This window comes from Mustela lutreola, chromosome 14 (genome assembly GCF_030435805.1).
Source record: "Mustela lutreola isolate mMusLut2 chromosome 14, mMusLut2.pri, whole genome shotgun sequence".
In the NCBI taxonomy this organism is placed as follows: domain Eukaryota; kingdom Metazoa; phylum Chordata; class Mammalia; order Carnivora; family Mustelidae; genus Mustela; species Mustela lutreola.
Genome location: NC_081303.1, coordinates 35,697,328 through 35,723,762, shown reverse-complemented (window position 1 = coordinate 35,723,762; position 26,435 = coordinate 35,697,328). Strand labels below are relative to the sequence as shown.

The window sequence follows — 26,435 nt, the reverse complement described above, 5'->3', positions numbered from 1 at the left end:
ATATGGCTTCTAGAATTAAATTGCTAGAATTAAATACTGCTTCTCAGGACATTTAAGATGAGTTATTCTTTAAAATCTCAGCCTGCCAGTAATCCCTCTTCTCATTTCTTCTCATTCTTCTGGAAGGGCAACATGGTCCAACCATGTGGCAGTATGCTTGCTTTCTTTCTTCCATCTAAGAAAAACAACCAAATAAATCAGATTGCCAGAGTCATTTCTATTTCAAATACTCAATCCAGTTGCCCAAGACAGTTTGGGATAATAAAGCACTGACTTTGAAGTCAAAGGACATACATTCAGAAAAATCCTAACACTCACTCCTTGTAAGGTAAGTATAATTATCCCTGCATTACAAATAATGAGCTTGAAGATTAGAGAAGTTAAATAATTTGCCTAAGATTATACCTAATAAATGATGGAGGTAAAGTTTGAACCTGGCTACAAGTTTGCCTGGCTACAAAGCTGGTTTTAAGAGAATTAGATAAGACTTTGGGGAGTATAGTTTTTTTTGGCAGGAAGAAAAGCTGAATTCATTTAACAATAATAACAGGTATTGGGATATAGCAGTGAGCAAAAAAACAAAACCATAAAGGTCTTTTTCTCATGAACCTTACATTCTGTTTGGGGGAGAAAACCAACATATTATGTCAATAGGTAATATATTTATGAAGAAAAATTAGACAAAGTGTATAGAGTGGTAGGGATTAAGAGAAGCTATTTCTTATAACATGTTGGGGAGGAGGAATTTCCTCTTTAAGGTCCTTCTAGCTGGATTTAGAATCAGATTAACAATAAGACAGATTAACAGTAGGAAGTCAAATTTAATAGACTGCTTAAGGGGAATCCACACAGACATGAAAATTCCAAAGATAGTCGGGCAATGAGATACTTCCATGACCTAAGGAGAGGGATAGGGTCTGGGGATACAAAGGGGAAAAAGACCACTAACAGAAGGGAAAGATGTCTGGAAAACAAAAGTGCCCTCTTTATGTAGGTAAGTTTCTTAGGTAAAGGGAAATCTTTGTTAATAGCTCTCTTTCTGGAAAAGCAGGCAGTTGAGGGGGAGGTAAAGAGCTTTTTCTAAGTCTGCTAGGTTTGGATTGCTTTTAACTCAAAATAACGTTCATGCCAAAGTGGCCCATCTGAGGGTGGCCTGCCACTGGTCCCTACAGTGGTCTGATAAGTTGACATTTGAGCAGAGCTCTGAAAGAAATGAGGGAGTGAGCTCCATAGTCATTTGAGGGAAGAACCTTTCAGGAGGAAGCAGTAAGGCTCTGAAGCAAGCAAAGTCTTGGCATGTCCAGAAAAAAGCAAGGAAGTCCCTGTGACTAGAAAACAATGGGTAAGAGGAAACCAGTAGGAGATAAATTCAGAGAGCTAGCCAGGGGAAGAGTCCTGTAGATGATGGTAAGCCTTATATGCTTTGTTTTTTACTATGAGTGTTTAAAGCATTTGGAGCAGAGGAGTGGCATAACCTGACTCTTTTTTTTTTTTTAAAGATTTTACTTGTTGGGCGCCTGGGTGGCTCAGTGGGTTAAGCCGCTGCCTTCGGCTCAGGTCATGATCTCAGGGTCCTGGGATCGAGTCCCGCATCGGGCTTTCTGCTCAGCAGGGAGCCTGCTTCCCTCTCTCTCTCTCTCTGCCTGCCTCTCTGCCTACTTGTGATCTCTGTCTGTCAAATAAACAAATAAAATCTTTAAAAAAAAAAAAAAGATTTTATTTGTTTATTAGAGAGAATGTACACAAGGGGAGGGGAAGGGCAGGGGAGAGGACGAGGGAGAGGAAGGAGAAAAGAATGTTAAGCAGACTCTTCAGTGAGCATGGATCCCAATCCAGGGCAGGGTCCCATGACCCTGAGATTGTGACCTGAGCTGAAACCAAGAGTCTGACGCTTAATTAACTGAGCCACCCAGGTACCCCATAATCTGACTTCTCTAAAGGATCACTTAGGTTGTTTAAAGAAGAGAGTATAAATTGGTAAAAGTAGACCAAGAAGACCTTTTATGAGACTAATGTAATATAAAACACAGAGTGAAAATAGCCTGAATTAGGGTGGGGCTCGTGAAAAGGTAGAGAAATAGTTGGAATCTAGATATTATTTAAAGGTAGAATGACAGGATTTGCTGATAGATTAAGTTTGAGGGTGTGCGGAAGGGAAGGGGCTACAAGAATTTTGGCCTGAGCAACTGGAAGAATGAAATTGCTTTTTATTAATCTGGGGAAGGCTAGAAAACGACATGTTGGATAAGATAGAGAATCAAGGAATCAATTTTAGATAGATCATTGAGATCTATTTAATTTATGTGATAAGAGACATTTACATGGATCCAGACTGAGAATTTATCCAGGCAGGAAATAAGGGTCTTTTAGCCATTCATATATGGGTGATGGGAACCATGAGATTAGATGAGCTCCCCTAAGAATGTGTATAGAGAGCAGAGAGGATAGAACTTTAGAGCATGACCACATTTAAGAGATTTTTTTGCAGGTTTGCAAACCAAACCTTTGATATGAGTTTACAGATCAGCTATTATTTAAAAATTTGAATCTATACTAATACAATAATAATAGCACAATTTTTTTTGTTATGGTATACTTTTAAATGAAAAAGATATGTAGAAATTAGCTTCTGTGTTGAACATAGGCAAAATAAAAAATTGTTTATCTGAATTTAACAGTACTTTTTTTTTTTTAAGATTTTTATTTATTTATTTGACTGATCACAAGTAGGCAGAGAGGCAGGCAGAGAGAGAGAGAGGAGGAAGCAGGCTCCCCACTGAGCAGAGAGCCCAATGCGGGGCTTGACCAGGACCCTGGGATCATGACCTGAGCCGAAGGCAGAGACTTTAACCCACTGAGCCACCCAGGTCTCCCCATAGTACTATCTTTATGTACATAATTACGGTTACAACAAAAATGTTTTCAACATGCGGTGTCAGTATTAAAATGGGAATTTTTGAATTTGTCTTGTCTTTAATGGTGGTTCTTTTTTAAAGAAGCTTGATTGTACCATTGTTAAGCATGTGACTTAGTATTTCAGCTTCTAGTATGTACAAGGCATCTTTAAGCACTGTGGTTAAAAGCTTCCTTGATTGTTTAGTGGGTGGTAAAAATTGTTTTTTAACTGCTCAGTTTTTTTCTGCCTTTAAATTGTCAAATATAAACAGTGCTGTTTCTTTTTTTTTTTTTTTTTTTTTTACAGTTTTTTTTTTTTTTTTGAAAGATTTTATTTATTTATTTGACAGAGAGAGAGATTACAAGTAGGCAGAGAGAGAGAGGAGGAAGCAGGCTCCCTGCTGAGCAGAGAGCCCGATGCGGGACTCGATCCCAGGACTCTGAGATCATGACCTGAGCCGAAGGCAGCGGCTTAACCCACTGAGCCACCCAGGCGCCCTCTTTTTTTTTTTTTTTTAAAGATTTTATTTATTTGTCAGAGAGAGCGAGCGAGAGCGAGCACAGGCAGACAGAGTGGCAGGCAGGGTCAGAGGGAGAAGCAGGCTCCCTGCGGAGCAAGGAGCCCGATGTGGGACTCGATCCCAGGGCGCTGGGATCATGACCTGAGCCGAAGACAGCTGCTTAACCAACTGAGCCACCCAGGCGTCCCAACAGTGCTGTTTCTACCAGATATCAGGAGTTATGAACATTTCATATTCTAGAATACAGAATCCCCTGTGGGCTAAAGGCCAAGCACAGAAAGATTGAATTTATAAGTACTTTGGAAAAACAGGTTGGTGTTGGAGAAAGGAACAACTGTCTGCTTTCGGCCTGTGCCTTTGTAATGTAAATGTAGTTTCTTTTCCCCAAAATGTCCTTTTCTGTTCTTCTCTCCTTCCCTGGGGACTCTTTCAACACTTAGGTTTTTTATTCTACTGTAGTTCTTGTTGGTGCTACGAGCCTTAGGGGTAGTAAACTGATATTGTCCTTTGCAGGCCACATATTAGACTATCTCGGTATAGTCAGAGATGATTAAGTCTGTGAGACTCATATGAGGCTGACCTAAAACCCAGTGTTCAGAACATTGGATCCACACACACCCCCCGCTTTTAAATAACAATATTTTTGAAAGAATTATTCATCAGAAAACTGCTTAGTGAATATAGAATCAGAAACAAATATCTGGGCCGTGGGTATAGGATATTTCACCTAAATTCCAGAACAACCCAATTTAATATTCCTACTTGACAACAAAAATACATACCTGTGAAGTAATCTTGTAGCTTATGCCAGTTAGATCTAGGATCTTTTGAGTACAAATAAATACTTTATCGACTTTTGCCTTTCTACCATAATTTGTATGCTGGTTGCTCTCTCTCTGTTATTCATGTATCTCCCCTTAATTTAATCTCCCCTTAATAGTTAGGTTCCCTGATTGCCTCTTTATATTCCTTTGAATTTTTCTCAGTTCAAGCAAAATGCTTTGTACATTATATGCAATTAGTAAATATCTGTTAAAAGAATAAGTACCATTTTAGAGGGGCATAGATTCTCTTTTCTCTGCATCTCAGTAGATACAGTGTGATGATTATGAAAATCCAAATATCTTCATTACGCTTACATGTCAATTGTTTGTGGCATTTATCTACCAAGTGAACCCCTGAATTTCTGAAATATGAATGTAATGTATAAACTTTGCTTCTATTGTATATAATCTGGAATAACTTTTTTAAAGGTAATAAGCCATTGACTATATTTTATTAGAAATGTTTAGGGGTGCCTGGGTGGCTCAGTGGGTCAAGCCTCTGCCTTCAGCCCAGGTCCTGGGATCAGCCCTGCATCCTGCTCTCTGCTCAGCAGGGAGCCTGCTCCCCCCCCCCCCCCCGCCACCTGCCTGCCTCTCTGCCTGCTTATGATCTCTGTCTGTCAAATAAATGAGTAAAATCTTAAAAAAAAAATGTTTAGAAATATTTAAAGATAATTCTGAAAATTTCTTAGACGGTCCCAGTATTTTTTAGCTGAAAAAGTCAGGTTCAATTTTGTTATGCTGTTTTCTTCAAGCTTAACATTCATTTTGTAGGCCTCTTACCAAGTTAGTTGACTCCTCATTGGTAAAGTTCTTTATGATGACTGTACCAAAATAATCTACATTTACTGCAACTTCCTGGACTTTTTAAAAAAGAGTTGTATAGGGACGCCTGGGTGGCTCAGTGGATTAAGCCTCTGCCTTTGGCTCAGGTCATGATCTCAGGGTCCTGAGATCGAGCCCCACATCGGGCTCTTTGCTCAGCAGGGAGCCTGCTTCCCTCTCTCTCTCTCTGCCTGCCTCTCTGCCTACTGTGATCTCGCTCGCTCGCTCTCTGTCAAATAAATAAATAAATAAATCTTTAAAAAAAAAAAAAAAGAGTTGTATAGAAATTTGGATACCCATAAGGAAGAAAACTGAGAATCTTATTTTGAATTGTTAAATAATTCTATAGTTCCCTTTTTTCCCCAACCCAGCATTCACATCAATCCCAGTTATTAAATATTCGCAGTGCCCCAGGAGATAGTTGTGGTTTCTCCAAAAGCATCAGGAGACCTGCTCTGCTACTGAAAGGAAAGCTTCATGATTTTAGCAAGTCACCTAACCAAATCAGTTTCTTCATCTGTTAAAGGAGTTTATTATTCTAAATGATCTAATGATCTATTCTGTTTCAAATCTTAGTCTTCATTCTTTAAAGCTAGGTAACAGAAAATGTGTGGTTTTCATATCTAAAGACTTCTGGAAAACATTAACATGTAAAATTTACTAATACATTTATACCCTGATGCTGTGATGCAATGTGTATCAAATTTGAGAAATTTACAGGGCTGCCACTTTTTAGAAAAATAATTACTACGGCCTTGCCAAGAGTGTGTTCTGTAGCACCGTTACGGTAACATGTACTTAAATATATAATAAATGCCAACTTACAGACTTCCAGAGTCTTTGTGTAAAATAGCTTCCCAAGCTCCAGCCATTACCCTACCCAAAAGCCACCGAAAACAGTAGCAACAGCAAATCCTAGATCAGTCCCAAAATGACAGTTACTCTTTTCCTTCTCCTTGTACCCCTTGGCCCTTTTATTTTAGGACTTCAAAACTGAGGTCAGAATTCTGTTGTCAGTAGCTTTTGAACTTTTTTGATACAGCATAGAGCCCTCAAAGGAACCTAATTATACAAATGTTTATGCATTTAAATGTGTATAGAGTACATAGTTGAAACATAGTTATTTAACTAAAAGGAATGTATGCCAATATTTTTTCTTTTGTTTCATTTTTTTGGTGCTGCTTGTGACACACTGAATTGATTTTACAACTAAATGTAGTCCCCATTTATAGAACTCCTACTAAAGAAAAATACAAACCTCCAGTCAACATAAAATTAAACTTTCAGAAAAGTATTTATTTGTAAAGTGAGGAATGTCTGTTTATGGATCTATACATTTCTTTTGTAATCATACTAAATCTTCATTGATTTTGACTGATTTGATAGGAACGATTGGGCATATGTAGTACTTTTATTGGGGGGGAGGGGCAGAGGGAAAAGGGGAGAGAGAATTTGAAGCAGGCTCTATGCCCAGCACAGAGTCCAATGTAGGGCTTTGATTTCACAACCCTGAGATGATGACGTGAGCAGAAATCAAGAGTCGGATGCTTAACTGACTGAGCCACCCACATGCCCATGACATAGGTAATACTTTTGAACAAATAAGGCTTATTGTCAGATTTAATATCTCTAGCAGCAAATTAGTCTAACAAAATCTTGTCAGAGTTTGTAAGAGTTCTACTAAATAAAAAAGTATTTTGCCTTTCATCTTCTTTACCACCTTAATGTTCTTAAACTATGAAGAAAAGATTTCTAAGTAAAGATAAACATCAGTCCAGACTTGCTGGATTATCATTAATTCAAAATTTATGTGAATATTAATCGAAGCATGTCAACTCAGGTTTGATTTTTTTAAATTTGATTTCTAATATGGATAAGCATAACCACGTTATTTGAAAGGAATATAAATATTTCTATTACTAGGGTAGCTACAATTTAAAATTCTTAACAGGTAGCAAGTCCTGAGCTGGAAGTTATGTACATTCTATCGTTTAATCTTTGCCATATGGGGTAGATACTTACCCATTTTAGAGCTAAAGAAACTGGGGATTAGGAAGGATAAGTAACTTGTCCGATAATTGTCAGTAGCATTTCAACCCAGGTCTATCTGTTCCACAGTGTGCTTTGAGACTTTATGCTAGCTAATGTCAGAGTAGCCATAGTACCTAAGTGTCAGAGCTGTTAGACTTGGGGAGAAGAATAAAGAAATCTTAATTTAAGGTATGGTAAAATAGTTTGAGACATCTATGGTTGGACTAAAACTTAGGCAGAGAAGAGAATTTTAACTCATTTCTCCCTGCTAGTTGGCTTCTAAAATATTTGGTTTGATTCTTTCCCTTTTTTACAAACTAATGTGATTTCATAGTTATTTACTATATTTCCTTGCTTATAAGACTACTGGCTCATTTAATAACTTTTTAGAAGTGTAAATATTGCCTTAAAGGTATGTAAATCTTTTATTAGCTGTTGGCCTAACATGTATTTATCCATATAATCGATAACTAAGTTTTCTTCAGTATCACAAAGTTTGATTCTAAGCTTTCCTCTCATTCACAGATCAAAGAATGTCTTGAATTATGTCTGGCCATCAACAATTTTCTGTAGTATCCCAGCAACAAATTAGTTTTTGGGATGCCTGGGTGGCTCAGTGGGTTAAGCCTCTGCCTTTGGCTCAGGTCATGATCTCAGGGTCTTGGGATCAAGCCCTGCATTGGGCTCTCTGCTCAGCCGGGAGCCTGCTTCCCCCTCTGTCTCTGCCTGCCTCTCTGTCTACTTGTGTTCTCTCTCTCTCCATCAAATAAATAAATAAAATCTTAGGGGTGCCTGGGTGGCTCAGCAGGTTAAAGTCTCTGTCTTCAGCTTGGGTCATGGTCCCAGGGTCCCAGGATCAAGCCCCACATTGGGCTCTCTGCTCGGCAGGGAGCCTGCTTCCTCCTCTCTGCCTGCCTCTCTGCCAACTTGTGATTTCTGTCAAATAAATAAAATCTTAAAAAAATAATAAATAAAATAAAATCTTAAAAAAACAAAACTAGTTTTTGTAACCTGCGCTTGTGGGTTTTTTTTTTTTTTGAGTTTGTTTTTTACTTAACACCTTTGTGATAGCCTATATGAACTGTGAAGATTATCCATCTTAGAATAAAGGAAATATAGTACTATATATAAAGTTAATTTGGGGGTCCCTGGCCTCATTTTTCTGATCTTTTCATGCAGCATGAGCTATGTTTTATAGCTTTTGTGCTAAACCTGAGAGAAATCTAATTTATCTATGATAATGAGAAACACACATTTCTGTGTTTTAGAAAAATAACAAATACCAGTATTTTGGTTAAACTAGATTAAGAAATTAAAGTCCCATGGTCTGTTTTGTGCAGAGAGAGAATAATTTACAAGTGTTTTTCATAATTTTTATTACTATATTGCAGGTAGTTATAAAAGATATGGTCCAAGACAGTCTAGTTTGAATACTTCGGAGATGAAAAAAGAATTCTCCTTTATTTTATGGGAGTGCATAATGAAAGTGCTCTGATTTGGGATTATTAATGTTTGTTCTTCAGAAGACGTTAAGAACATGTATGAGTTTTGGCGTTCTTAGAAAGGAAGCTCTTTGGGAGTCTCGTTCTCCCTTTTGATTACCTGCAGTTTTCCCCTACCTCTTGAGTATGAACAGTTTATGGCAAGAGTGAGTTTCTAATAATATTGCCATCATCTTTCTTCCCTCCTTCCCCCATTCCTGTAGGTGTACCAACATTCGACCAGGAGAAACTGGAATGGATGTAACAAGCCGCTGCACCCTTGGAGACCCCAATAAACTGCCAGAAGGGGTTCCCCAACCCGCTCGCATGCCCTATATCTCAGACAAGCACCCTCGACAGACCTTGGAAGTGATTAACCTTCTGAGAAAGCACCGGGAGCTCTGCGATGTGGTGCTAGTTGTGGGCGCTAAGAAGATATATGCCCATCGAGTCATTTTGTCAGCCTGTAGTCCCTATTTCCGAGCTATGTTTACTGGAGAATTGGCAGAAAGCCGTCAGACAGAAGTAGTGATTCGAGACATAGATGAGAGGGCTATGGAACTACTGATTGACTTTGCATATACCTCCCAGATAACTGTGGAAGAGGGCAATGTTCAGACCCTTCTGCCAGCTGCTTGCCTCCTTCAGCTGGCAGAAATACAGGAAGCTTGCTGTGAATTCTTAAAGAGACAATTAGATCCTTCTAATTGCCTGGGCATTCGGGCTTTTGCTGACACACATTCATGTCGTGAGTTGCTAAGGATAGCAGACAAGTTTACTCAACATAACTTTCAAGAGGTGAGTTGTACTTGGTGGTTTGAATGCAGTCATAATGTATTGGTCAGGAGAGCAATATGAGTTCATGTTCTGCTAACATGTATCTGTTTGGATATTTACTGCTGATTCTAACTCATAATACCAAAGATAAAAGTTGTTATTGATTCTAAGCCTGATTTTTATTTTAGAGACCAATTTTATGTTCTGTCAATAAAAGCTATAGTTTAGGGATTTGATTCTACCTAGCCATATTAATAAACTAGTTTATAAGTCAGAATACAGTTTATTAATTCATTAGGAAATCGGTGCCCTGGTATCAGTCATTTGTATGAAACATTACCTTCCCGATTATGTGGATTTTTCGTCAGAATAAATAAATCAGTTACTTGGAGAACTAACAATCAGAAAAATTACATTAGATGTAAATGAAAAGAATTTTTCATTAAATCTGTTATTTTTCATTCATTTATTTAATAAATACGTGAAAAGCTACTGTTTCAGACACTGTGCTTGGGGAAAAAGGCTAGACGTAGCACTGAACAAGATGCATAGAGTGTCCATTCTCATGGAGGTTATAATCAGGCAGGGCGTATATCCACTGAATGCATAATTACATAAATAATTACAGTTAATAGGTGCTACAAAGAAGCCTGGATGATTTAGCATATTACAGAGAGATTTAACTTTGGTTCTGTAACAGCTGATTGCAAAATTCTGAAACATGAAAAAGCATAACTAGGTTGAGAAACTGAAAGAAACCTAGTGAGAGCCAGAGAGCAAAAGAGAGGATGTTATAATAATTTTACAGAAAGAACAGAGCCCCATCTTACTGAGTTAATAGACCATGTTAAGAATTTGAAGTTTAGGGGTGCCTGGGTGGCTTAGTCATTAAGTGTCTGCCTTCGGCTCAGGTTGTGATCCCAAGGTCCTGTTGTTGAGCCCCGTGTCAGGTTCCCTGCTCAGTGAGGCACCTGCTTCTCCCTCTCCCACTGCCCCTGCTTGTATTCCCTCTCTTCCTCTCTCTCTTTCTCTCTCTCTCTCTGTCAAATAAATAAATAATCTTTAAAAAAAGGAGAAAAAGAAGAATTTGAAAGTTAATCTTAAGAGTAATAGAAAACCATTGAAGAGCTTTAAGCAAAGACATGGTCCCTTTGCACTCTTCTCCTCACCAGGATAACTTCCAGTGGATCAAAGATTTAAAAATACAAATAGAACCATGAAAATATTAGAAGATGACATGGAGCAATTCCTTTTTTGGGTTTTTTTTTTGAGCAATTCCTTTTTAATCTTGAACTGAGAAAGGCCTTTCTAATTAACACAGAAGGCATAGAAGAAAACATAGATAGATTTGACTACATAAAAATAAAATTTTGGGTGCCTGAGTGGCTCAGTGGGTTAATCCTCTGTCTTCGGCTCAGGTTATGATCTCAGGGTCCTGGAATTGAGCCCTACCTCTCAGCTCAGAAGGGAGTCTGCTTACCCCTCTCTCTCTGCCTGCCTCTCTGCCTACTTATGACCTCTGTCTGTCAAGTAAATAAAATCTTTAAAAAAAAATTTTTGCATGACAAAACAAAAAAACAGTAACAAGATTAAAGTCAAAGACAAAGTGAGAGAGTGGGTAGTGCCTGGATGGCTCAGTTAATAGAGCATACAGCTCTTGATTGCAGGGTTGTGAGTTCGAGCCCCACGTTGGGTATACAGATTACTTCAAAATAAAATCTTAAAAAAAAAAAAAAAAGACAAAATGGAGCAAAATATTTGCTGCTATCACAGACAATAATCTCTTTAATACAGCAAGAAATCTTATTGGTCAATAACCTAGCCAGTGATGTAACCAAAAAATGGGCAGTAAACACATTCAGATTGCCCTTAAACATACAAAAGTCTGCTACAGGTTGTTTATAATAGCTGAAACACAAATTAAAACTATACCAAAGTACTATTTTTCACTTCTCAGATTACAAAATTATAATGTATCAGATTACAAATAACTAGAAGTTTGATTCCGCATCCTGTTGACAAGGGCATGGAGACAAGGTAATGAAGCTACATTGCTAGTGTGAATATAAATCGAAACAGCCTCCTTGAAAGGAAATTTGCACACTTTTTTCACACTGTTTGACTCAGCAGTCCTATTTCCGGGAATTTGTGCTACAAATATACTGGAGAAAGGAGCAGTTTGAGGAGATGAGATCATGGGTTTTGTTTTAGATATATTTAATTTCCTATATTTATATTTCATATACACACACACACACACACACACACATATATATATATATATACACATATTTATTTATTTATTAAAGATTTTATTTATTTGTCAGAGAGAGCTCACACAAGCAGGCAGAGGCGAAGAGAGAAGCAGGTTCCCTGCCAAGCAGGGAGCCCAATGTGGGACTTGATCCCAGAATCCTGGGATCATGACCTGAGCCGAAGACAGCGGCTTAACCAACTGAGCCACCCAGGCGTCCCTATTTATTTATTTATTTATTTAATAGATATATTTAATTTTGTAAATAGAGATACTGAGCCAGACCACTGTTTATGAGTCTTTTATCTTAGAAGTTAGACTGAGATTAAAATTCATCAACTCATGATGAAACTATGATGACATAATCCTTTTAAGGCAGGATTCAACCCAGAAACCATAAAGGATTGGTATATTTGATTGCATAACGATTTAAAACTTTTTGGTAACAAAAAGTCACTTTAAACAAGGTCAAAAAATCAATACCACTGAGGTCACTAAGAAGGAAGAGAGAAGAGAAGAGCCTTAACATTTTTCCAGCATTGAAGGATGGTTAGTGAAAGAGCAACTGGTTGAGGAAATGGAATAACGAGAGAAGAGGAAAACCAGGAGTGTGAGATCATGAAATGGCATCAAAAGGGATTTTTTATTTTTAAAGAATGAGGAAATTACATATATATATATATATAAATTAAATAATGCATAAGCCAATAAGTTTCCAGAAATTTAGATTAGGGCCATTGGCCTTAAGAAATACTAAAACATCACAAACATTTTGGTACTAGAGAAGGTATTGATCAGTTGAGCTATAAAGAGTCCAGAAGTTGACATTTCAAGTCCGTGGAGGAAAGTGGAATTGTTTAATAAATGTCATTAGGAAAATGGTGATTTGAGGGAAAAAATAAAAATGGAATTCCCAATGGATGAATAATTTAAACCTAAAAAATGAAATTCTAAAAGTTAGTTATTAGTTGGCTGGTAGTAAAAATGACTTTTCCAAGCAAGATACAACCAAGAAGCCATACAGAAAGATTGATAAATTTGAATTGTCTAAAATTAAGAATTTTTGTTCTTTATAACAACAATAACAATAAGAGCACCATAAACTAAATAAAAAAATCAATGTCAAACTCATTCATGGAGCATACATGAGGGAAAAAAATAGTAATTTCCATAAAACCCATACAAATTCAGTAAGAAAAACCATGGAAAAACAATAGAAAAATAGGTAAAGGGGTGAATAAGTAATGTGTAAAAAGAGATATTCAAATATAAGTAAACAGGGGTACCTGGGTGGCTCAAATGTAAGTAAACATTTGAAAGTTTAGTCACCCTTACATGTAATTAAAGAAACATACATCAAAACAAGATACCTGGGGCCCCTGGGTCGCTCAGTCTGTTAAGTGTCTGCGTTTGGCTCAGGTCATGGTCCCCGGGTACTGGGATGGAGCCCCTCATTGGGCTCCTTGCTCAGCAAGAAGCCTACTTCCTTTCTTTCTGCCTGCTGCTCCCCTGCTTGTGCTCTCTCTCTCTGTCAAGTAAAAAAAAAAAGAACAAGATACCATTGTTAACCCATCAGGTTGGAAAAACTTTAATTTTATTTGAAAGAAAATAGAAATTTATAAGAAATTATAAGAAAAAGAAAAAAAAACTTTCATATATCCCTTACCAAGAATCCCAGTTGTTAATATTTTGCCACATTCATTACTGTTCTCTCGTTATGTCAAATATTTTTCTTTGAACAATTTGACAGTAGATTGCATACATCCTATTCCTGTACTCTTGAACATTTCAGTATGTATTTTCTAAGACCAAGGACATTTTTTTTACATAGAATTCTCTTACAACAGTTCATTTATCAAAAGCAGGAAATTTGACATTGATTGAAAGCAATATTTAATGCATAGTTCCCATTCCAGTTTCACCAACTGGAGTGGAGGGCAGAGGAGGGGTGCATAGGCCAGGCAAAGGGAGAAGGAGAGAAAGAATCTTAAGCAGGCTCTATGAGTGGTACAGAGCTTTACTGCATGTTCAATCTCATGACCCTGAGATCATGATCTGAGCTGAAACCAGATGCTCAATAAACTGAGCCCACCAAGGCGTCTCTTACTGCTTGATATTTTACATTTTGCATATATGTGCTTTCAATGTTTCTTTTCCTTGAAAAAGGTAGCTAGTGGTATGTCTGTTTTATTCATGTTTTTCCAAAGAATCAGTATTTCAACTTACTAATTAGATCTACAATTCTTTTCCCTATTTCATTACATTCTGGTTTTACCTTTATTAGTTCCTTCCTTGTGTTTTCTTTTGACTTGCTGTGTTCTTTTTCTAGCTGTTTGAGTTCAGAATTTGATTTGTTTTCATCCTTTTACATTAACTACTATAAGTGTTTAAAGCCATAGTTTTCCTTTGATCACTAATTTAAATATATTTAATAGATTCTTATTTTTATCGCTCAGTTGTTTTACAGTAACTTCATTTATATTTCTCTCTACGAGGAACTATTAATAGCAAAATTTTAAATATTTAGGTGGAAAGAGGTTTTTTTTATTTCATTTTTAATTTCTAGTTTTAGTGCACTGCAGTGTTTGTAGTGTTTCTACTTAATGAAATTTACTGACTTTTTTAGTCACATAATATATGATCAGTTTTTCTGACTATTCCATATGTGCATGGAAAGGAAGTATATTTTCTTGTCTCTATTTTTTTTTTTAAAGATTTATTTATTTATTTATTTAACAGAGAGAGATCACAAGTAGGCAGAGAGGCAGGCAGAGAGAGAGAGAGGAGGAAGCAGGCTCCCTGCTGAGCAGAGAGCCCGATGCGGGACTCGATCCCAGGACCCTGAGATCATGACCTGAGCCGAAGGCAGCGGCTTAACCCACTGAGCCACCCAGGCGCCCCTGAAAATCCTTTTCTTTTCTTTTTTCTTTTCTTTTCTCTTTAAAGATTTATTTATTATTTATTTATTTATTTGACAAGCAGAGATCACAAGTAGACAGAGAGGCAGCAGAAAGAGAGGGGAAGCAGGCTCCCTTCTGTGCAGAGAACCTGATGCGGGGCTGCATTCCAGGACCCTGAGATCATGATCTGAGCCAAAGGCAGAGGCTTTAACCCACTGAGCCACCCAGGCGCCTCTGAAAATCTTTTTTTTTAAATAGGCAGTTAAAACCCATTTCTATCTATTTCTATTACTGATATGTTTGCACTCAACTCTATCATATTAATTTTTTATAAAAGGTATCTAATTTAGTTATATTTACTGTATTTCTTTTTCTATATGAAAAATACGCTCTTCATTTTTATTTTATTTGCTTTGGTATATAGGAACATTTGTGCTTTTGTTCTAGTGATTACTTTTGTAAAGCAGAAAAAGAAGAGCAAATTAAACCCAAAGTAAGTAGAAGGAAGAAGAGAATAAAGGTTAGAGCAAAAAACCAATGGTTCTTTGAAAAAAACTGATGAACCTCTAGTTACATTGATCAAGAATAAAAGGAGAGAAGACAAAATTTACCAATATCAGAAATAAGAGGATATCACTACAAATCCCTCAGATTAAAAAGCATAATAAGGGAGTATTAACAACCTTTTGCCAGTAAATTCAACAACTGATAGGAAATGGACAACTTCTTTGAAAAACACAGATTATAGAAACGGACTCAAGAAGAAACAAAACCAGAACAATCCTATATCTATGAACGAAATTGAAACAGTAATTTAAAAACCTTCCCACAAAGAAAATAACCATCCCGGATGGTGAATTTTATCAAACACTTAAAGAAGACATAATATTAATTTTATATAAAGTCTTTCAGAAAAAGAAGGAGGAGGCTGCCAAATAAAGACAAAATCACCCTGATGTCAAAACCATAGACACTAAAAGAAAATTACAAATAGAGCTCTCTCATTAATTCAGATATGGAAAAATTTTAATAAAATATTAATAAATTGATTCCACTTAAATATAAAAAGTGGAATACACCACGACTAAATGGAATTCATACCTCACTAAAGTTAATAGAGTTCGTTTCTCATTTGAAGTAATCTAACTACTTCATACACTTTTTAAAAATAGATTTGACTCTTAATTTCATCCCACTATTTTCACATGTCAAAATCCACTCTCTAAAACTAAAGATTTGCCAGCACTGAGAATTTCCAAAATAATTTGCCAGAGTCACTGGACCCCATATTAAGAATTGCCGGCTTTTAGGATGATGGTAATATTTTGTATCTTGATTGAGATCATGGTTACATGAATACACTGTTCAAAACTGATTGATCTGTACACTTAAAATAAATAAGGTTGATTTTTAAAAATTTCCTGCCTTAACCATAGCTTGTGTTTGGGATCTAAAGTAGTAGCAAATGTCTGAAGAATATCCTTAATAAATAGTACAGAAAGTTTTAGAATCCCTTCCAGTTCTAACTGGGCCTCTCAAGTAAACCTGATATATACCATAATGAAATCCCCTTGTTCATGGACTAAAATGCACTAGTTTGTTCACTAGTTCTGTGCAGATAGAAAAATTGTCACCATTTGGGGCTTAACACGTGACTCACTTAAGTTATTCTCTAACTTAAAACTATATTTAATTTCCTTCTATTTCATTAGACCTAGCTTAATTCATACAATGTTATTTTTGTCCATAAACATGAATTTAAAAATTGTCTTTCAACATTAAGTTCACCATTCACTTCTAGATGACTTTGCTTATTCACTCTTGTTGCTTTGAGCTTTATTCATTCTTCAAATTGCATCTGTATTCATCTGAAGAAACTAAAAGTAAGCTCATTACCAAAATACTGTGGGACTTAAAATTCAGATCTCCTATGAACTTTTACTTAAAACAGATACTTTAAAGAATTATTTTCTTGGGGCGCCTGGGTGGCTCCGTTGGTTAAATGGCGGCCTTTAGCTCACGTCATGATCTCAGGCTCCCTGCTTAGTAGGAAGTCTCTTCTCCCACTGTCCCTCCCTGCTACTCGTGCCTGTGCGTTCTCTCCCTTCTCTCTCTGTCAAAAAAAAATCTTAAAAAAAAAAAGCAATTATTTTCTTAAATTGGTTGTTTGGTCAAGGATAGACTTCAGTGCTAGATTTGCTTTAATCGTGAGCATTAGTATCTTTTTCCTCTTGGTGGAAAAAGAAGTGACAATTTAACCAGACTTTGTTTATCAAAAGTATTATTTTTACTCTTTGCTAAGTGCCAAACAAATATTTTCTCACACAGATTTTCATGTTTTCTTGCCATTTAGTGTTTCCAGTAGGTGACTAGTGAATATAATACTGATTTATTCATAAACTTTAAATTTGGTGATCATTGGTTTATAAGTTGGGAAAAAGGATTTATACTTCAAACAAGATCCAAAAGAATGCTAAGGCGCTTCACAGAGATATATGATACCACCTTTGTGTTTAAGAGATCAGAGTGAAAATATTCATAAGGGGAAAGTAAGATACAGCCATGGCTACAGTCTTCATGCTGTGAAGGCCAGCACACCTAATTTGGGGCCAGGCCCCGAATTTTGCTCTTGGTTTTATAACCCATCATGGGGTTATCAGATAAAAAACAGGGTGCCCAGTTTATGGGGTGCCTGGGTGGCTCAGTGGGTTAAAGCCTCTGCCTTTGGCTCAGTCATGATCCCAGGGTCCTGGGATCGAGCCCCACATCGGGTTCTCTGCTCAGCGGGGAGCCTGCTTCCTCCTCTCTCTGCCTACTTGTGAGGTACCTATTTAATTTTCTGACCTCCAGAAGGTTTCTCACTCAGACGATTTGAAAATTTGTGCCTATAAAAATTGTAGAGTTCATTAGAATTTTCTACTTTAAGTACAGCTGACCTTATGGCTCTCATGGTTTTGGAATTTGCATTTTTTTTCTGCTGTACTTGGGAAAAAACATTCTTAATCAAATTTTCAAATTGCTATGGCTTATCTCCTATCCTGCTAAATATTCTGACTTTTTGATCCTAAAAATGCCCTCTTATAAGAGTACATCTTCTGGGGCGTCTGGGTGGTGGCTCAGTGGGTTAAGTCTCTGCCTTCGGCCCAGGTCATGATCTCAGGATCCTGGGATTGAGCCCTGAGTCGGGCTCTCTGCTCGCTTCCCCTCCTCTCTCCGCCTGCTGCTCTGCCTACTTGTGATCTCTCTCCCTCTATCAAATAAATAAATAAAATCTTTAAAAAGAAAAAAAAGAGTACATCTTTGGCATTAGAGGTTACACAGTAGGAATTAGAGCTCACACAGTAGGAATTAGAGCTCTTAATGGTATCCTTCCTGCACTAATAAATAATAGACATGACAGGTAGCACAGTTGTCTGAATGGGAGAACGACCACATGGAGTGTAGCAGTCCTGTTTCCCTCCCTCCTCCACCTTGTGCCCTGCCCCCTTCTACCCTATAGACCAATGACAAGATTTACAAGATCTTGGGATTTGTGGCTGGACTGCACAACAAGGTCATAACCTTGTTGCCATTTCATCCCCATGGTTGCTCCTCAGAATGGTTTGATACTCACAGGTTTTCATGGGTCTAATGCTCTCCTCAGTATATTCATTCTTGCTTGCAGAATTGCTAATACCCACATCCTTTTTTTTTAAACTGGCGCCTTTGTGTTTCTGCCCCAGATATTGCTCCTTCAGCTACTAATCTTCCTCTGAAAGCTTCCTCTGATTTTTTTTGTATGCCTCATATTTCTGGAGTTATAATTTGGTGTAGTTTAGTTTATTTTGAATATAAACTTATATTTTGATACTTCATTATAGAAAAACAGACTTCCTTTTTCTTAAATAGCTTGAATCACAAATTATTATTTTTCCTCAATTTTAATTATGTCCTTGGTATTCTCCTTTGTTCCCCCACCCCTTTTTTAATAAACTTTATTTTTTAAAAAGATTTTATTTATTTATTTTAGAGTGAAAGAAAGTACGCAGAGGGGAGGGGCAGAGGGAAAGGGAGAGAGAAACTTAGGCAGACTCTGTGCTGAGTATGGAACCCAACGCAGGTCTCAATCTCATGACCCTGAGATCACACCACCCACAATCCCTAAACTTTATTTTTTTAGAGCAGTTTTAAGTTCATGGCAAAATGGAGCAGAAAGTTCAGAGTTCTTATGTACCCCAGTTACACACACACTGTTATCAATATTCTGTACCAGAGAGGTATGTGTGTTACAAATGATGAACCTGCATTCACATGTTATCACCCAAAGTCCATAATTTAGAGTTCACTGATGCTGTTATACGTTCTATGGGTTTTGACAAATGCGTCCATTATTGTAGTAATATAAGGGGTAGTTTCATTGTCCTAAAAGTCCTCCATGCTCTGCCTATCTTTGTTCCCTTTTCAAATTTTTTTTCTTCTCTGGTACTCTTTTGAACGCAGCTCCATTATGAAATAGAGCTTTGTCCCGTAACCCTGAAGAACAATATCGAAACAGTACCTTAAATGTAGTCACAGGGTTTTTTCTTTATTCTTACCTAACTTTGAACAGGTGATGGAAAGTGAAGAGTTCATGTTGCTTCCAGCCAATCAGCTCATTGATATAATATCCAGTGATGAACTAAATGTTCGCAGTGAAGAACAGGTGTTCAACGCGGTGATGGCCTGGGTCAAATATAGTATTCAAGAAAGACGTCCTCAGTTACCCCAGGTATGATGGAAACGTTTCTCCACGTAACTATCTTTTTTGTAGTGGATAAAATAGTATATATTTGACTTGCAAAAAAGAAACAGTTGTCACTGTCCCTTATGTTAGACTGTGACAGAGATCATCTGTCTCTCAATAAATCATTAGATAGTGTTTAGAAACATTTTAAGTGTTTATCACTATGTACTTTTGCTCCTTGGCTTCCTCTCTATTTTGTCTCAGCTCTAGGTTAGGGCATAGGACAAGTCAGAACCCGAATGGTACTAAAGGAACAAGGGAAAGCAAGCATGGCAGTTACCCTGTTTCCCATCCCAATGTGGCTTGGAAATCACATGTTGAAGAGTACAGGGATGATATGGGCCATAAGTGGTCACTAGATGAAATGTTTAAAGTTTTTGTTATTATGACTATATTTTTAGCAATTTAATAGGATATTCTTCCAGATTGTTATAGTTCAGTTATATAAGGTAATTATAAAAGAGCTTATAACATATTGCTGAAAGCTCAAAATAGCATTCTAAATCGATATTAGTATGCTTTCAATTTTCTGGTTATTCTGATTACTGAAATGGTAAAATAAATTTAGGTTTAGTATTTGTGCCTTCCCTCCCTCTTTTTTATTTATTAATTAAATCAAATTAATTCAGTTAGATCCCCAAACAATTGAAAACACAGTATGGGAACATGGGTTATGTATTCTCTTAAATACCCTGCAAGTGGGAGCTCGCGCCTTTAACAGTATTTATTACCTCTTAGGTGCTGCAGCACGTTCGTCTGCCTTTGCTTAGTCCCAAGTTCCTGGTGGGCACCGTAGGCTCTGATCCCCTCATCAAAAGTGATGAAGAATGCAGGTATGAGTGGCTCTGGGTGGCAAAAATCAGCAATGAGTGTTCCTGTTTTCTCCTAATTTCCTTATTTGTGTTGCTTCCTAAATATTTGTATTTCTTAGTGCTGACACCAGGGCAGTATTTAACAGGTTTTTCTTCTGGGTTAGGGTCAAGAGGAGGAGATGAAAGAAGAGAGAACTGAGCTTCCAGGATTCCATTCCATTAGTTTTTATGTATGATGCTAATTGGTGTAGAAGTGGCAATAAAGAGTAGATTTCTAAGGTTTTAATGCAAGTTTGAATTTGAAGAGGCAATTCTCTGCTAATTTATGTTTTTCTTGAGATAAATAATGTTGTTGATTCTTGTCAGAAAGTGTCAGGAGCACTTTATCATTCTATCACATAGGCCTGCCTAGGGAATAGGACCAGCTTTGCTTTCTGCAGGTGTGGACAGAGTCAAAGGACTACTCCTCACACAGCTGTGGAAGGGGTTCCACTAGAGGTTGGTGGAGTGGTTTCATAATGTATTTTGACTGAAAAAAACTCTGAACACTTTTATAATACAAACAAGATAGCTCTTTTATTGGGCTATTTCTATAAAATAGACATGATGTAAAAATTACTTTTCCCAATATGATAGGTTTTAAGATTTAGAATCCAGTCAGACCATACGGTATTTTTAACCATTCCCCGCCCCCGCCAGCATGTTCTATATATAAAAATGAAAGAGCAAGTCAATACTCAGAACTCCTTAAACTGTATTGACCTTTGAGTCTCCCTTAGTGACTGAAGAAACTTGCTCTAGTAAGAAATCCCTAGAACAGAGGTAGAACATGCAGAATCATTTGTCTTTCTTCTGTAATCTGAAGCCTGTCCCTTTAACAAGGTATGTCAGAGGGGATTTAGATATTTGTCTCTTCAATTTAAAAAGCAGACAGATGGCAATTAATTCCCTCAAATATTTACAATAGCAGAAGGCAAACCGCATGAATTATAGATTCAAAATCTGAAGAAACAATGCAAAGTGCCCCTCCCCCATAAAACATAAATCAGATTGTACTGATTCTGATGCACAAAGTAAAGGTACTTCCAAAGTCACTTTTTTTTTTTTTAAGATTTTATTTATTTATTTGACAGGCAGAGATCACAAGTAGGCAGAGAGGCAGGCAGAGAGAGAGGGGAAGCAGGCTCCCTGCCGAGCAGAGAGCCCGATGTGGGGCTCGATCCCAGGACCCCGGGATCATGACCTGGGCCGAAGGCATAGGCTTTAACCCACTGAGCCACCCAGGCGCCCCCAAAGTCACTTTTAAAAGAAGCTCTTTCCTGAAATTGGAGTGGGAGACAAACCATGAGAGACTGTGGACTCTGAGAAACAAGCTGAGGGTGTTGGAGGGGAGGGGGTGGCGGGATAGGTGGGTCTGGTGGTGGGTATTATGGAGGGCATGTATTACATGGAGCACTGGGTGTGGTGCATGAACAATGAATGCTGGAACACTGAAAAGAAATGAAATGAAATGACATGAAATGACATGAAATGGGGGGGGGGGGAGTTTCTAAAAAAAAAGAAGCCCTTTCCTAATATCCTGACCTCATGACATTTATTAGTTGTGAGACCTTAAGCAAGTTACTTTAACCTCTTTCTCCTATAATATCTTCATCTGTAAAGTAGGATGACAATAGTACTTACTCCATCAGGTTGCAGTGGGGATTGGCAAGTTAATACATATTAAGCCCTTAAAACAGGGACTGACGCATAGCTGTAAGTGTTCTTGTTCTTACTGTTAATTTTGGGTTGGCTTGCTAAGTATTAGCTCTATAGTACTCCTTCTGGGAATTCCTGAGCACTCAATTAAAAACCAGCTATTGGGGGCGCCTGGGTGGCTCAGTGGGTTAAAGCCTCTGCCTTAGGCTCGGGTCATCAGGGTCCTGGGATCAAGCCCCGCATCGGGCTCTCTGCTCAGTAGGGAGCCTGCTTCCCCTCTCTCTCTGCCTGCCTCTCTGCCTACCTGTGATCTCGTCTGTCAAATAAATAAATAAAATCAAAAAAAGAAAAAAAAAGCTATTAGGCGATCACAATCCTTGTTTTTAAGGCTGAGGAAGCTTGAAAAAGCTCTTGGTCATCAGGTTGGGATTTGCGGGGCAGGGGTTATTGGTTTTTTGGAAGTCTTATCAAAATCATATATTAGAAGTGCATTATTGGGTCATGCTTGGGACTGGTCCTGCAGGAATGAATTACTCTTTGTAACAGAAAAAGCTAGAGAAATGAAAATATATTTTAGGAAACACTTCCAAAGTTGAGAAAGAATAGAATAAGAGATTGAATTTGCACTGATTAGGCACTGAATAACTCGGAGGATTCAAGCGAGTGGAGTACATACATGAATGGTTTGTATTAGGATATTGTATTCAACAAGTATAATTACTAGGATCTTCTCAGAAAGTACCTTAATAGGCAGAAAAAAAAATTTGTTCATCCTCAGTAGACTTGTTGAGAGCAAACCATTTCATATGGTACTGGGTAACAACTTAATTATTAAATGACAATATAGTTTTTCTTTTTAGCAATCCAGTTTTTGACATTGTTATATTGTTTAATTACAATAACAAATATCTAGTGCCAGAGCTGATGTATTGCTTTGCCAGTATTCTCCAGAATCTAGTAAAATTCATTAGAAAGCAATAACTATGCAGGCTGGTAATTGAGTTGTAAGTTTTAGTTTCCTGTAAGTTGTTGTTGGCCCCAAGCATATTAAGTTTTAGGCTAAATTTTATACTAAGATAAGAAGTCATGATGGAAATACCAATCAATTTACAACTCATAGTGTGACTGGCATCATTTCTCTTGTATTTGTGACTTTTTAAATATTGGCTGGCATTCATGATTTGGTTTGATTTATGCTTGTTCCCCTTTGCCAACTTACATATTCCTAAACCATATTGGGATTTGACTAACAATGTTATTTAGACATTTGGAATAAAGGCAAAATTTCCTCCACAGAGACTTGGTAGATGAAGCTAAAAACTATCTCCTATTGCCTCAAGAACGACCACTAATGCAAGGACCAAGGACAAGACCACGGAAACCTATTCGATGTGGAGAAGTACTCTTTGCAGGTTTGGGACTTACTGTACTATGACTAAACTGAATACTTTCCCACATGTTAAACTGTCACTTGATCTATGCTTGGACAACTGTGATATCCACTGTCATAAGAAACACATAATAAGTTACCTTGTAGCTTGACTGTTAACTCATGATCCAACACTGGTATTCTCTGAGAGTGCTCTATTTTATATAAGTCTAAAAATGTCATGCAAAGGATGTTTTGTTAAAATGAGTCATATGCATTAATTTTATACCAGTGTGTAAGACACCTCATAATTATCTAGAACTGTCAAAAAACATTACATTAAACAGTTACATGCTTTCCTAGCTCTGTTGAGCTAGACTGAGCCCAAGACAACCTGCTCTATCATTTTGCTCCTACTCTCTATTCCTAAATCTCTTGAGAATTTTCAGCCTCAGATGTTTCCCTTTCATCCATGTAAATTCAGCTACCTCTCTCACTTGAACAGTCAGACTGCTTCTTACTAGTTCTTTCTTAGTCCATTTGGGCTACTCTAACAGAAACCCAGGAACTGGGTAGTTATAAACATAAATTTATTTCTCACAGTTCTGGAGGCTGAGAAGTCCAAGATAAGTCATCAGCAGATTCTGTGTCTCATGAGGGCCCACTTGCTTCTTCGTGGAAGGTTGTCTTCTCGTCTTTTGGCTGTGTTCTTTCTCAGTGGTAGGGGCAAGGGAACTTTTTGAGTTCTCCTTTATAAGAACACTAATCCCATTCATGACCTAAGCACCTCACAAAGGCCCTAATACCATCACACTGGGGACTAGATTTCAACATACAAATTTTGATGGGGCATACAAACATTTAGTTTGTAGCAAGTTCTTTGAATATTTTTTCTAATTCTGATACATGGAGCTAGCCAGGATTTATTGTAGTATTTTTATTTTAATTCCCAACTTTCTGTAACTCCATGGCTTTTTAGATGCAGGCATGCTTGGATTCTTTTGTCCAGTTTTATTTTTTATCTAGGTATCTATTTATTTATTTTTATGTGAAGTGTTTTATTCCTTTTCAGCACGGAATTTTGTGCAATCTCTGGGGCATAGTATCCTTTTCCATCAGCCTAACCATTGTCTATCTTTTTCTTCCCAGTTTAATTTTCTGTTGGCTTGTGGAAATATATTTTCCCCTATATTTTTAGAAGAAGAGGCACGTTGATAGCTCAGCCGGTTAAGTGTCTGACTCTTGGTTTCAGCTCAGGTTATGATCTCAGGGTCTTGAGATCGAGCTCCAAGTCAGGCCTGCAGTCATCATGGAGTCTGCTTGAGATTCTCTCTCCCTGGTCTCTTCCTCTCCCTCTGCCCCTCCCCCTGCTCTCTTTCTCTCAAAATAATCTTTTTTTTTTTTTTTTTTTAAAGATTTTATTTATTTATTTGACAGAGAGAAATCACAAGTAGACGGAGAGGCAGGCAGAGAGAGAGAGGGAAGCAGGCTCCCTGCTGAGCAGAGAGCCCGATGCGGGCCTCGATCCCAGGACCCTGAGATCACGACCTGAGCCGAAGGCAGCGGCTCAACCCACTGAGCCACTCAGGCGCCCTCTCAAAATAATCTTTTTAAAAAAGAAGAAAAATGGGATAATTTCTGTTTTGAGTTCTTTCTTTTTAAATTTTTTCATCTAAATTTCTTCTTGTAGAGGATATTGTAGTATTTCTTTTTTTATTTATTTGAAAGGGAGAGAGAGCGCACATGTGAGAACAGGGTAAGGGACAGAAGGAGAGGGAGAGAGAATCCCAAGTAGACTCTGAGCCCAGAGCCCAACATGGGGCTTGATCCTATGACCCATAAGACCATGACCTCAGCTGAAATCACAAGGTGGACACCTGACCAACTAGCCACCCAAGTGCCACCCACCCCTTTTTAATGATTTATTTATTTATTTGAGGGGCAACTGGGTGACTCAGTCAGTTAAGCATCTGCCTTCGGCTCATGATCCCAGGATCCTGGAATCAAGTCCCACATCAGGCTCTCTGCTCAGTGGGGAGCCTGCTGCTTCTTCTTCCTCTGCCTGCCCCTCTGCCTATTTGTGCTTTCTCTGTCGGTCAAATAAATAATTTTATTTATTTGAGAAAGAGAGAGAGTAGTATTTCTTCAAGAAGAAAACTGATGCCAAGTTTTCTTTTTCTCCTTAATCCTCATCAGGTTTTTTTTCCCTCTTTTGAAGGAATTTCTTCATTCTTGTTTAAATTTCAGACTTAATTATTAATTCACTATGCACTGAATTCTCCCATACTCCTAGTTGTCCATATGTGTCTGGTGTTATTAATAGATTTATCATTTGTATTAGCACTCTTATTTATTCCTGTGTCTTTCGTTCCCATGTATGCAACAGGTACATATTCACCTGTTTATGTGGGTTTATACAGACTTGCATGCTCACACCTACGTCTTGCATCCTTGCCCCCACATACAGTCTTAGAGTTTCTCTCTCCCAATTTTGATATTTTATTTAAAAATTTTTTTCAGGGCGCCTGGGTGGCTCAGTGGGTTAAGCCTCTGCCTTCGGCTCAGGTCGTGATCTCAGGGTCCTGGGATCGAGTCCCGCATCGGGCTCTCTGCTCCGTGGAGAGCCTGCCTGCTTCCTCCTCCTCTCTCTGCCTGCCTCTCTGCCTACTTGTGATCTCTATCAAATAAATAAATAAAAATCTTTAAAAAAAAATTTTTTTTTCATAGGCTCCACACTCAGCATAGGGCTTGAATTCATGAGCCTGAGATCAAGAGTTGCATGCTCTACCCAACAGCCAGTCAGGCACCCCCTCTCTTTACTTTTTTTTTTTTTAATATTTTATTTATTTGACACAGAGAGAGAGAGAGAGATCACAAGCAGGCAGACAGGCAAGCAGAGAGAGACGGGGGGTGGGGGGAAGCAGGCTCCCCACTGAGCAGAGAGCCTGATGCGGGGCTCGATCCCAGGACCCTGAGACCATGACCTGGGCTGAAGGCAGAGGCTTAACCCACTGAGCCACCTAGGCACTCCCCGCCGCCGCTGCCTTTTCAACTTTAAAAGTCAATTGTCTGTTTTTAAAATTATATGCCTGCAAGATCTAATTATTTGCTACCTGTGGTTTCATGATGTATTGGTTTTAGGAATGTAGTAGTAGGGCCGTCTTTGTGGAGTTATGTTCGTTATTATGAGCTCTAGTAACTGTTTTGTGTGGCTGACTGTTAGTTTTAATTCCCAGACTAGGGATGACAGTACAGTACTGTTTCATCAGCCTCAGAACATTTTGGC

General features: G+C 37.9%; 1 protein-coding gene across 1 annotated transcript in view; it reads left to right on the top strand.

Moving 5' to 3' along the window:
* The window catches only part of KLHL20 (kelch like family member 20), a 61,687-nt gene that overhangs the window by 10,439 nt on the left and 24,813 nt on the right, over positions 1–26,435 (top strand). The window contains exons 3-6 of the mRNA XM_059145494.1: positions 8,802–9,375; positions 19,097–19,255; positions 20,009–20,103; positions 23,077–23,192. Coding sequence (XP_059001477.1) covers positions 8,802–9,375; positions 19,097–19,255; positions 20,009–20,103; positions 23,077–23,192 — 944 coding nt within the window. The remainder of the gene's footprint in view (positions 1–8,801; positions 9,376–19,096; positions 19,256–20,008; positions 20,104–23,076; positions 23,193–26,435) is intronic.